Source organism: Otolemur garnettii, unplaced genomic scaffold, assembly GCF_000181295.1.
Source record: "Otolemur garnettii isolate 467f Iridium unplaced genomic scaffold, OtoGar3 scaffold00057, whole genome shotgun sequence".
NCBI lineage: Eukaryota > Metazoa > Chordata > Mammalia > Primates > Galagidae > Otolemur > Otolemur garnettii.
The window spans coordinates 11104394-11117658 of record NW_003852452.1 but is presented as its reverse complement, the minus strand read 5'-3'; the positions used below and the strand labels follow the sequence as shown (position 1 = coordinate 11117658).

Genomic DNA, 13265 nt, shown 5'->3' with positions numbered 1-13265 from the left:
GAACTGTATGCAGTGGTTGCACAGCTATGTGATACACACTAAAAACCACTGCCAAGTACATTTAATAGGGGTAGACTTTGTGATATAGGAATTATATCTTAAAACACTTTTACAGGGGATAAGGGCAGGTAATGAAGGAGACAAAAGTGCAGGCCTAGAACTTTTTTTCTTCAGGACATAGTGTAAAACAAAGAATTATTATTTCTATCACAAGCCATAAGTTGAAAGATTCTACAGACATAATTATAGATTTCATTATAATGTAAAGTGGACTATTTTATCCCTCTGTAAAATTTCTCTTACCTATTAGCAGATTACCACAATTGGATACAAAATATTTTCTAGGCTCAGCACCCATAGCACAGTGGTTACAGTACCAGCCACATGCACCTAGGCTGGCAGGTTCAAACCCAGCCTGGGGCCAGCTAAACAACAATGATAACTGCAACAAAAAATAGCCCGGCATTGTGGCAGGCACCTGTAGTCCCAGCTCCTTGAGAGGCTGAGGCAAGGGAATCGCTTAAGCCCAAGAGTTTGAGGTCGCTGATGCCATAGCACTATACTGAGAGTGACATAGTAAGTAAGACTCTTGTCTCAAAAAATATATAAATAAAATAAATTAAAAAATTTGGAGGGCAGCACCATATACTGGAGGTGGGGAGTTCAAACCCGACCCCAGCCAAAAACTGAAAAAAAGAAAAAAATATTTGGAATTAGGATGAAAAATACATTTCCTAGTGAGAGACATTTATTTTTATACTTGGAGAACCAAATAATTAAAAAGGCAAGTCAGTGTTATCAACCAAAGTAATTAATAAAACCACTTTAATTTTTTTTTTTTTGAGACATTTTGACTTTGTTGCCCTCAGTAGAGTGCAGTGGTGTCACAGCTCACAGCCACCTCAAACTCTTAGGCTTAAGTGATTCTCTTGCCTTAGCCTTCCAAGTAGCTGGGATTATAGGTGCCCACCAAAATGGCCTCCTATTTTTTTTAAAGACAAGGTCTTGCTGTAATTCAGGCTGGTCTCGAACTTCTGCACTTAAGCAATCCACCTGCCTCAGGCTCCCCCAGTGCTAGGATTACAGGCGTGAGCCACCGCACCCGGTCTTAAATTTAGAAAAACATGTAAGTGTCTAAAAATGGGTCAGCCACACAGAACAAAGTATTTCATTTCCTAATAGTTTTTCTTATCTAATACATCATTCTGCGCTAACAAACTGAGCCATGGTATCACAGTTACCCAAAGACTAGCAGAGACTCCATTTGACAGAATAAAAACCTAAAGTTTTTAAAAGACATGTATTTTCAAAACAGGTCATGTGATCACCCAGCAGTATTATAGTCTGTGATTTATGTTAATACTAACCTGTCTTGAATATTCTTTCTGACAATGAGGAAATAGGATTTGATGAGTCGTTCGATGACCTCACAATCTCGCTGTTCACGAGCAGATAGTTTTCGTGCAACAGGAACTGGCTAAGTGGGGTGAGGAGGAAAAATGTTACGTTGGTGCCATTTTGAAAAGGCAACATTTAATATTCAAAAGTTACATTAAGTTTTTGGGACTTTTTGTTCCTTTTGTCTTTGGAAGTATCCTCCTACGAACTGGGTCTTCTAAACCAGAACTGGGTCTTCTAAACCAAATTCTCGTGGCTTACCACATCCAGCAGATTCACAGCATGGCCTTTCTGTGGACTGGCTGGCATGATTGGAATTGGTTTTGATTTTTCTTCAGCTAGTAACTCTTCTGCTTTTGATGTTTTCAGCATTCCTCTCCAGTTGCCTGTTGTTGGTTCTTGAACAGCATCTCCAACCCCACCACCTCCAGATGCAACCTGAAAAAAAGATGTTCCCAAACCTGTACCAAAGATGTCACATCTGACATTAACTAAACAAAGCTCATTTTCTTTCATAGTAGGCAAGAACACACATCTAGTACTGATCTGCAGTTTAGTCTATTCAGACAGATGATGGGGTCACAAGGAAACAGTGGGTGACATCATTGGAATGCTAAGCTTTATAAATAAGTTCCGTTGTAAATTGCTTGCAAGGTCTCAGTCAATTTAGGTCCTACTGAATTCCTTTTTTCTTTACCATTTGCTAACTTCAAAATTTCTCCTCTTCTCCCATCCCTCAAGTACTAGATTGTTGAAAAAATACAAGCTGCCCTTAAAAGCAAAACTCATTAAAAGCACACACAAGGAAAAGGTCTGCCACTCAGTGTCATTTCTTCAAGTGATCTTAAACACTGCTGCACTGTCACTTCTATCTCCAAACGTAAAGGTTTATATATTTCTCCAGTCAGTTCCTAATATATTGTCAAAAAAAATGCTATGAGGTCAAAGTAGAAACTCTTAAAAAAAAACAAGAAAGAAAACTACACACTATTCTTAGGCTGACAATCACTATAACCTGCCTCAAATGTAGAATGTGACTTAAACACAAATTCTCCTGAGAAAGGATCTGCTGAAAAAAAAAATCTATTACTACCATTAATCACCAGTGCCTTTGTGACTTTATTTTCTAGGAAATATGTTAAGTGTCTTGACATTAAAAAAAAAAAATTACTCTGGCTGGGTGCGGTAGCCTATAATCCTAGAACTCTGGGAGGCCAGGGCAGGTAGATTACTTGAGCTCAGGAGTTCGAGACCAGTCTGAGCAAGAAGGAGATCCTGTCTCTAAAAATAGAAAATTTGTGTGGCAAGCAAGTGCCTGGAGTCCAAGGTACTCGGGAGGCTGAGGTAAAAGGAACTCTTCATGTTTTTTTGTTTTTTGGGTTTTTTTTTTTTTCAGTTTTTGGCTGGGACTCGGTTGGAAACAGCCACCTCTGGCATATGGGACCAGTGCCCTACCCTTTTGAGCCACAGGTGCCACCCGGTAAAAGGAACTCTTAAGCCCAAAAGTTTGAGGATGCTGTGAGCCATGGCACTTATAACCAGAGTAACAGAGTGAGACTCTGTCTCAAATAAAATAAAATAAAAAATGACTGTTATAATAATGGGTGAAACAGATAGTTGATCAACATTTAGATTTTTTTGATGTTCCTTAAGATCTTATAATCTAGAGCCAGGCACAGTGGCTCAGACCTATAATCCTAGCATTCTGGGTGGCCAAGATGGGTGGATTGTTTGAGCTCAGGTGTTCAAGACCAGTCTAAACAAAAGCAAGACCCCATCTCTAGAAATAGCCAAGCCCTGTGCTGGGCACCAAATAGTCCCAGCTACTTGGGAGGCTGAGGCAAGAGGATCACTTGAGCCCAAGAGTTTGAGGTTCCTGTGAGCTGACGCCATGACAAAGTGAGACTCTGTCTCAAAAAAAAAATCTTAATTGGTGCTTGTGACTCAGTGGGTAGGGCACCAGCTCCATATACCCAGGGTGGCAGGTTGGAGCCTGGCCCTGCCCAAACTTCAATAAAAAAATAGCCGGCGTTGTGGCAGGTGCCTGCAGTCCCAGCTACTCAGGAGGCTGAGGTAAGAGAATCACCTAAGCCCAGGAGTTGGAAGTTGCTCTGAGCTGTATGATGCCATGGCACTCTACTGAGGGCGATAAAGTGAGACTCTTTCTCTACAAAAGAAAAAAATCTTATCTAAAAGGATGATATAAATTTAACAGAAGAGCATTATAGCAGTTGTTAGAAAAATGGCAGCTAGATGGTATCTTTCAGCATCAAAATAACGGCCAACATCTTTCTTTAGTGTGTTAGTTAATGTAAGCTACTTCTCGATATAGGCAGTACATTTATATTATACATTAACTTTCAAATGTGTGTTAACCATACATGAATAATACTGCAAATGAAATCTTAAGGAAAGTTAGCACATTCACATTGTGATGCCATGAATGAAATAAAACTTGTACAGTGATTTAGATGGTTCTTTTAACAGCTGAGCACACAGAACTGAGAGAAGATCAAGACACAAGGCTTTGAGGTTAAGAACCTTAAATATGGACAACACAAGGAAAGAAGGTAAATGGCAGAAAAGCTAGAAATAGAAATGGGTCTGAATAATTTATGTATTATTTAGTTTTCCCCTAAAAGGCTTATCAAGAATTGACAACAGTGTCAAACTCTTAGTCTTCCTTTCTGTTTTGGGTTTGCTTAAGTTTTTAAAGTACATATGAGGCTATAGATTTAGGGTGATAAGTACAGACTAATTGCAAGCATAAAAAAGAAGTGCTAGAGGATCATACATTAGTACTGAACAGATCTCAAAAATCTGGAAAGAGGAAATATCCAAAAGTACAATTTCCATTTCTGAAATCTTAATTTCCTACCAAACTCTAAGTTCAAAATTACTCTTCAACAGAGAAAATTGTGGGAAAGCTTATTATTGTTACTAGTTAAAACTAGAATTAATGCCATCTTACATGGGTTAGATAAAAGAAACATTAAGAACATAACAGACAATAAGAGATAGATGCCACTGAACAAACAGGTTCTTCAATGGTTTTAAAGACAGTGTTTCAGTGAGAACCAAAGGTACTAACATTTCCATTTTGAAGCAAGAGACTCACATTTTTAGTTTCTCTTCTGCTGTCCTGAATTAACTGTTAAAAGATATGTTAAAACATGCAATTTAACAAAAAGCAAAATTTAAATACCAATGCCTTGAAATTCAAAAAGTGCAGGATAATTAAATTACTTCTTTTTCTGTGTGCATTTCTATATTGTAAGTAAAAGCATGTCAACAATATTTATAAAGTATACATTGTTAAGTAGTCTTAAAGTTTGTATTACACTAAAATGATCTGACCATAGCACAATATTCCATGTTACTATTCTTCTATCCAGTGTACTGTTTCCAGAAGATTATGGTGCACAAAACAACTAGGCATGCAGGCTTAGATTAAGAATCAGAACAGACCTTGCCATCAGCCTCAGCAGAAGCAGCAGGGGAGGGCTCCTGGGAGGCAGGTGCCAAAGCACTTGGAACTTTAGAAGACTAAAGGCAAAAAATGCACGGAAAAAAAAAAATCAAGGATGCCAAAAATGCATTCAGAAACATTCTATAAGTGTGAATTTTTCCCCTCTGTAACAAAACAGTAAAATAACATGAAAAACGAAAGCAATCACGGGAAATGAAAATTGTTTGCCCTGCCTATTTCTGTAGCGTCACCATTGTGAAGTGTTCCTCAGATGAGTAAGTAGGAGAAATCCAAAAGCTTTGTTTTTATCTTTGTTCTTTGATAAAGATTCTTTTCTGGCAAAGAATTCAAAATAACAAAATTTTATACACACGTTCATATATGCAACTATCATAGGTATTATTGGTAATTAAAATCTGTTATGTGGATATTGTCTTCTGTCTCTAGAAAAATCATATAATAAAGTCATTAGGCATTTCAACTGATTTTACGAAGTTGATAAAGGGGCTGACTGAGTTTTTTTTTAAAGGCAACTTAATGCTTAAAAGCCACCTTTAAATATTTATTCCAGTGTATTCAAAATACTATTATCTTTAAATTTACAAAATCACTGTTTTAAACATGTTATCTTTACTCAAAACAATAAAATAGTTCCAATGGAGTATTAAAAAGAAGAAAAAAATTGCTCTTAAAACTGAATAATACTGAGGTACACCAATCTACCTTTAGGTATTAGGAATGTGCTTTCAAAACAGTTTCCTTTACCTTGTCTCGTGATACAGCTGAAGGTAATTCTCTTGCTAGCCTGTTTCTCCTTTGTTCCTATAAAAAACACAAGCAAGCAAAACAAGTGATTATCAGAGTACTGAGATATATACCTACTAAAAAATGTTCATCTTAATTGGTAAGTGTGGAATAATTTACAGGTGTGTCCTCACTGTTGGGACTCATGCCATTATCATATTTTAAAACAAATAAGAAAGCATTTAACCCAATGCCCCTCAGTCTTTTCCTGCCTCAACACAGTGTCAGTAACAGTGGCTTCCTGTACCAGGGATTCTCAAAGGAAGGGCAGCAGATGGACATCTTCTCTCCCTTTCCCACTAAGTTAAGAAACTTTGATTTAAACTGTCCCCACATCAATGTGGAACATAAGCCTCCAGCAGACCGTGTAGAATGTGAAGCACACAGATCACAGAAAACTCAGCAAAGCCTTTACAAATCCCTCCAACATGTTTTGTGTTAAAATTCACACAACTCCTACACACACAACTATAACTAAAAGAAATATCCGTGGTTGAGGTTATCCTTAAAAACTGTTCCATTTTCCTTATCCTAAAGCTATCTCCAGGAAATAAATGTTGTTGACGACTGATACAGTCCTTTCTGTACCTTGACTGCTTCACAGACTGATCCAACTGCCCAGTTATAATTTGCTAATCTTACCAAAGTAACCAATCATAGCACAAAGGTAAAGAAACTTAAATACAAATCAGCATGCACCTGCTCTATTTGAGCACTATGAAAGGGTCAGGATTATGAAGAAATACGCGGATGGTGATGATGCATCTCTCACAGGTGGCGTCAAATGCAGGAGGAACACATTTAGGTTAAATGCAGCCAAAATTGCTCCTAAATATAAAGTATTTCATGGACACTCCCAAATTTACAAAAAAGTTTAACAAACTTGACAATGATGTTTTATGTTTAAGAATTCTTTTTGACAGAAATTTGACCCATTTTCATATGTTCATGAGGTTAGCCAGTGATAGAAAATATAGGTGATAAAAATATATGGATATTGCTCTTTAGAATAAAGGGTATGTATAAATGTACATTTTGAAGAGGGATACAAAGCAAAAGGCAGGGAGTCTAAAGAACAACTATTCTCATCCTAGTTCTGTTTATAACTTTCAAAGCCAAATGAAAACAATTTTTAACACTTTACTTTATATAGTTCAGCCTGAATAAGCTATAAGGTCCTGACTGGACCTTAGGTGGCCCTGGATCCCACAACCTGGCTTTAAGTAAATAGGTTACCAACTCTTTCTAATCTTGGGGTTTTCTACCCTCAGAGGGCTATGGCAAAGATTAAATGAGAATATTCACATGAAGTTCTTTGGCACACTTATTAAAACCAGAGACATATTCACTGTAGAAAAATACTAATCCAAAACTATAATACACGTGACCTTGTCACTATAACAGAACTGCTCTAGATATGTGTTTTCCATAGTTGGTTTTCATGTTAAAAAAACTAAATCCTTTAAGCAAGTGTCTACATGCTAATTTTTAACATAACTGTTAACTAGTGTAGTTTGAGTGCTTTATTCATGTATGTATTTTGGAATTTTTTATGATAGTAATAATCACCCCAGCTATGTAACAACAACCCCCCAAAAAAAAAAAAACCTAGCTCCCTATACCTATTTAGTAGAAGGTACTTGTTTCCCATTAATAGTGCCCTGCCAGGTTAGCACCAAAGGAGGAATAGATGTTATCCCCTGTGGGCCTCAAGCTCCTCATCTTTTTTAACTATAGTTGAAGTCAATAACCCAGTGTCCCTTCCAGTTCTCAATGGCATATTTAAAATTTTCTTTCCACCATATGCAGAAATAGGAATTTGGTATAGGAGTAGAGTCTCAGGTCTTACTGGATTCAGAAATAGCAGAAAAACAGTGTTCTTAGATAAAAGTGGAAAAGAAAAAATGAGCTCTCTCCACCAGCCTTGGCTCTGAGATCTTACACAATTTGTTATATTAACATCAAAAGGAAAAAAAAAAAAATCAATGAAATGTAGTCACCCTAGTAGTGATGAAAAGAGCCCCTGTTTTCCCAAATTTATAGAAAGATGGGTAATTCTTAAATGCTTCTTTTACAATTTTCAGAGCCAAATGAAAATAATTTTTAACACTCATTTTATTTTACACACTTCAACCTGAATAAGCTATAAGTCAGTGAAATTAAACCAGGCAGTTCTTCAACACTAAATCAGTAAATTCCCAGATTCTCTCTTGAATTCCTCTGAAAGTAGGAATAATGCCTCCAGCTGATTTTGAGAAAAGTTAAGAAAACTTAAGAAAACTTTCTTAAGAAGACTTAAGAAAACTTTCTTAAGAAGACTTAAGAAAACTTAACTTCAAACTTAAGAAAAAATGTTCCCTGGCATAAAATAGGCACTAATATGGTACATGTCTATTTTATAGTTATCTCATGTTAAAAAGTTTGGTATGATTGAATTACAACAGATTTTCTACCTGTGAAAAAGAACAGTTTCAGTTATATTTACCTCGATATTATTGTTCATCAGCCCACAAGCATCAGCAAAGTCTGGGTGTTTTGTGTTGATATAAGCCAATTCAATTGCCACTAAGTTATGGACCTACAAAAATAAAGTTAAGCTATCTTCAGAATTAGGTCAACCCAATTTTAGATTGAGAAACTTACATATAAAATCTATTAAACACAATACTGAAAAAGTACAGGAAATCCATGCCTAAATACTCAATAATTAAACTCCAAGTGAAAAACTATATGCCAAATGATAATTTGCTCTAATTTCTAAATTATTTACATCTCAGCATCTAGAATTCCATTACTATGGGGAGGAAAGGATTTTACTGCTAGGAAAAAGAAAATTGTCTACTTGGTACAAATTAAGTTCCAGGGCTTTATGCAATTCTTTTATTAAAACCTCAGATCATCCACTCTTCCATGTCAAAGTTTTAGTTCAGGGTCTACAATAAGAAAACAGTTCATAATCAGACATAAATAAACGATGTTAACTTTATTTGGGTAAAGGATACATTTAAGGACCTGAGAGAGTGACTGATGAATGTTAATTATGAAGCACCTAGTTAAAATATCTTACGTGGTTCAAAATCCTTAGGGGATAATAATCAAAAAGAAAAGTTGAAATTAATTTCTCCAGCCCTCTATAGAATTTCTAAGACTTACAGAGAGAATAAATTTAAGTCCTTTACTATGTCCTCTGCACTGTCCTGACAAACCTGTCATCAGAACAGCACTTACAGACTCAGAACTAGGGGAAAGGAGTCTATTCAAATGAAAATCCAGTGATTCTGGTGAATCAGAGAGCAGAGTCTGAGTGCAGGCTAAGTTCAGTCCTACACATCTGAATCTGAGGTTTATCCTTGTTAAGGAAACAACCAAGCAGCGGCACTTACATTCTATACTTCCAAGGATGGTTTTGTACTCTTAGTAACCTCCACTGGGGCTCACCATCCTGAGCCAGGGACCCAAATGCACTTTTAATGACCATAAAGAAAGAAAAAACAAAAAACAAAAAACCCAGCCAACAATTAGAGGCATAAGGGCAATTTTAAATGCTTATCCCATATTTCTGTCAATTTCAGCATTTTTATTACTGTGGATAGCAGCAACCCACAGAATAGTAGCAAGCAACTATCATATTACAGTACTAGGTCATCGAACAAGCAAACTGTACCAGTGGCCAGACTATCTTGGTGTACTTCATACATTAAAAACATGCTATAAAGGTTCAGTTTACTAAGGCTAAAGGCAAAGATAGTTTTCCACTACACCAGTGCACTATGTAACAGAGCAAAGCTATCTACAACCCTTAGCAATAACTCCAATCTCGTGAAAGCCTGTGGCTATAGGCTAACAATGATTAAAATATGAAGAAAAAATATGCCAAAATTATTGAAATTTCCCATTAAAATAAGACTGAAACTCACTTTTTTTGTTTTTTGAAACAGTGTCTCACTTTGCCACCCTGCATAGAGGGTGGCATCATAGCTCATAGCAACCTCAAACTCTTAGGCTCAAGCGATGCTCTTGCCTCAGACTCCCGAGTAGCTGGAACTGTATACAGGCACCCACCACAATGCCCAGCTAGTTTTAGAGATGGGATCTCACTCTTGCTCAGGCTGGTCTCAAACTCCTGAGTTCAAGCAATCTACCCGCCTTGGCGAAACTCACTTTTTTCCTCCCAATACACTCAGAAACATTATGCCTAAACTCTAATCATATAATGCTGTATTAAAAAGCAGCCAAACAAAACTTTAAACTTTGATTACTGATGATTACAATGATGATTTGTGACCCAGTAGCTCACCATTTCATTTGTAACAGGCAACCTTTTACGAAGAAGACAAGTCACTACTTCAACTATGGCATCATGAAGTTTAGGAAACCGTAACAATTCCTATAAATAAAAGGAAAAAAGAAAGTGCCATTTATTTCACTTAATGCTCACTGAAATTCTGAATTAGATCTGGAAGTTTCATGTACAAATACAATCTCAAATCCCTTTTAGATAAGAGAAAGAAACAGAGATTTTAACTTCTAGCCTATCTTATACATTCCTACTCACCGTATGAAATTGCCACCTCACGTCCTGTCCTAGTTCCTCTGAAATTTGCCGTTTACATTTCTCTCAGGTTACCTGTGTACTATAGTTGCTACAATGCTGAATGATCCTCTGCATCTCCTCATGAACAAGTTCCACACAGCGGAGGCTGGGCTCTTCTAGACGTTTAATCTGCCGCTTGACCAGTAATTCAAATGAAACCTCAGGCACAAACAAAGCAGGACGAGGACCCTGAAAAAATAAAACTTGCATCTCTTACTGTAGGTACATGGAATTTCAGTTCTTCCCAAAGTTTAAAAACTAAATCACATTTTTTGGTAATTTTCATAAAAACTGCTTCTTAATTTCAAGTATGGGAGGAAAATGAACTATACAATTAATTTTAAAAGATACAGTGTATGGGTAAGAAAATGCCCCTCATTTTTTAAGTCTGAAAGTTAAGCATACTCACAGTAGCATTTCTAATGGCAGTCAAAATGTCAATAGTGTTAAGGCCACCAAGGGGGTCAACAGATTCTAAGGTTCGCCCGAAAGTCTCATGGAAAATGTAACAAATTCTAGCACCACCACATCTGAAAGGCAATGAAGTATATGGTTTCTACAAGTTAGAAGTCTACTAGCTTTAAGGTCACCTCATTTACTGAAAAAAACCTTAGATAAACACAGTCCCTTCATATTTCCATGTGTTCTCAACTAGCAGTCATTTCATGATGTATGGTAACTGTTGTGACATAAAACGTCAGTTAACTAAGAATTGCTAAACACTTCTTCTCTGCCCTAGTTTTCTTCAACTAGACCATGAGCTCCTTAAGGACAGGAAACAGTGCCTTATTTAATTCTGTTGATTCACAATCTAAAATGGAGGTCTGCAAACACTTACTGTAAAGAGGCTTTTACAGGCCATACGGTCTCCTGCAACACTCAGCAAAAGTAGCCAGGCAATATGTAAACAAATAAGCATAGCTGTGTTTCAATAAAACTTCGGCACACTAAGTTTTGTTTTATGTAATTTTCACATGCCCTGAAATACTCTTCTTTGAATTTTTTTTCATTTTTCTGTTTACAATCATTCTTAACTGGTAGGCTGTCATCCACTCCTGCTTTCTGACAGATTAAATCTCTTGATCTAGCACCTTATATTTCCCATCTTGTTCAATAACTAAAAACCCGGTGTTATTTTTTAATTTAAGTCCAGTTGAAGTCTACAAATATCTTATTAATGTCTCCCCAAATCATCCCTCCTCTCTATTTTTACTACCACTATTCAATAGTAATTCAGATAAAAGGCACTAGTCCAACATTACGTTTGCTGAAGTAACCACAAAAGGACAAATACTGTATGATTCCACTTACATGAAATATTTATAATAGGCAAATTCATACAGACAGTAAATTACAAGTTGCTGGGATTAGAGGAGAAAGGCATGGAGAGTAATTGCTTAATAGGTACAGAATTTCTGTTGAAGTGATGAAAAATTTTGGAAATAGATACTTATGATGGTTGCACAACATTGTGAATGCAATTGATGCACCTGAATCATATACTTAAATATGGTTGAAATTACCAGTAATTGGTCCTTTCCCTTCTGTAAATAATTGTTAAATTCTCCTAATCCCAGAAAGAAATATAATTTGGTCTCTCTTCAATGTCCCAAAAGGTTGATTATTAGGCAGACACAGATGATTAATTTATTAGCTATTTATAAAATGGCCCATATATGTTATATGCCCTTTTCTGAGAATTACATTTAACAATAAGAAATGCTTAAATAAAATAATTATACTTAAGTCTTATACCACCTTAACCTACTTTACCCACTAAACTCCTTAAGGGCCCACTGTAGAAATCTTTGTTTCCCTCAATATGCCATTTATATAATGACCATTCAATAATTAATCTGTTAAATAATTTACTTCTCTATAGAGTTAACTCATATAAAAGACTACCATGGTCACACTAAGGTACACCAAAATATACATACAACAAACACAGACACACACACTCAAATTCAATATAAAATTGGTGAAACCTGAATAAGCTCTATAGATTGCACCAATATTCATTTTCTTATTTTGTTATTGTACTATAGTTATACAAGATGTCAACAGTGGGGAAGGTGGGTTGGAAGATGCACAGGACTTCCCTGTATATTTCTTCGTAACTTCTTAACAGCCTATAATTATTTCAAAGTAAGTTTTTTTAATGAAGATATAGAAAAATGGACAAACAGTATAGTATGCTAATAGTATGCAGTATATTACATATAATGAAAGGCTTTGAGCACATGATACCCTTTAACCTAGTAATTCTACTTCTAGGAATTTACCATCAGGGCAATATCATGCCCAGAGATAGGTGCAACATACAACATCGTTTATATATGTGCATGGTTGAAAACAAACTATCCAATAGGAGGGGACTGGTTCAATGAATGAGGGCATATCTAAAAAGTAAAATACTATTCTCATGTCCAGAATGATAATATAATCTCTAATATAAGCTAGAAAGTTATTTGTGACATGTTATTTTAAAGAAATGATTACAAAATATCATGTATATCATCTGATTTTTAAAGAAGTATATAGTACAGGTATTTATATGGATTTGTACAGGTATTCGTATGGATTTGTTAGGAATCATGAGTAATTTTATTCTCTCTCTCTACCTATCCTTCCCTCTCCTGCTCTCTCTTTCTTTCTCCCTTCCCTCCTTCCTTTTTTCTTCTCTTTTCTTTCTTTCCTTCCTTCCTCCTCTTCTTTCTTTCTTCCCTTTCCTTTCTTTTCTTTCTTTCTGACAGGATCTGAACATGTTGCCCAGGTTGACTTTGAACTCCTAGGCTCAAGAGATCCTCCTGCCTCAATCTTCCAAGTAGCTGAGACTACAGGCATGCACCATGTGTAATTTTAGTTTTATGTTTTATTTCTACTCATCTGCATTTTCTAATTTTTCATGAACAATTACACTATATATATTAATGAAAAATCTTTTAAAATCAAGAATTTTTTTTTTTTTTTTTGCAGTTTTTGGCCAGGGCTGGGTTT

General features: G+C 36.0%; 1 protein-coding gene across 1 annotated transcript in view; it reads right to left on the bottom strand.

The window, feature by feature from the left end:
• Positions 1-13265, bottom strand: part of DNM1L (dynamin 1 like) — a 54970-nt gene that overhangs the window by 1744 nt on the left and 39961 nt on the right. The window contains exons 9-18 of the mRNA XM_023514713.1: positions 12034-12121; positions 10675-10821; positions 10299-10454; positions 9969-10058; positions 8157-8249; positions 5633-5689; positions 4867-4944; positions 4517-4549; positions 1660-1836; positions 1368-1477 (exon numbers count right to left, since the gene is read on the bottom strand). Of these exons, the coding sequence (XP_023370481.1) occupies positions 1368-1477; positions 1660-1836; positions 4517-4549; positions 4867-4944; positions 5633-5689; positions 8157-8249; positions 9969-10058; positions 10299-10454; positions 10675-10821; positions 12034-12121 (1029 nt within the window). The remainder of the gene's footprint in view (positions 1-1367; positions 1478-1659; positions 1837-4516; positions 4550-4866; positions 4945-5632; positions 5690-8156; positions 8250-9968; positions 10059-10298; positions 10455-10674; positions 10822-12033; positions 12122-13265) is intronic.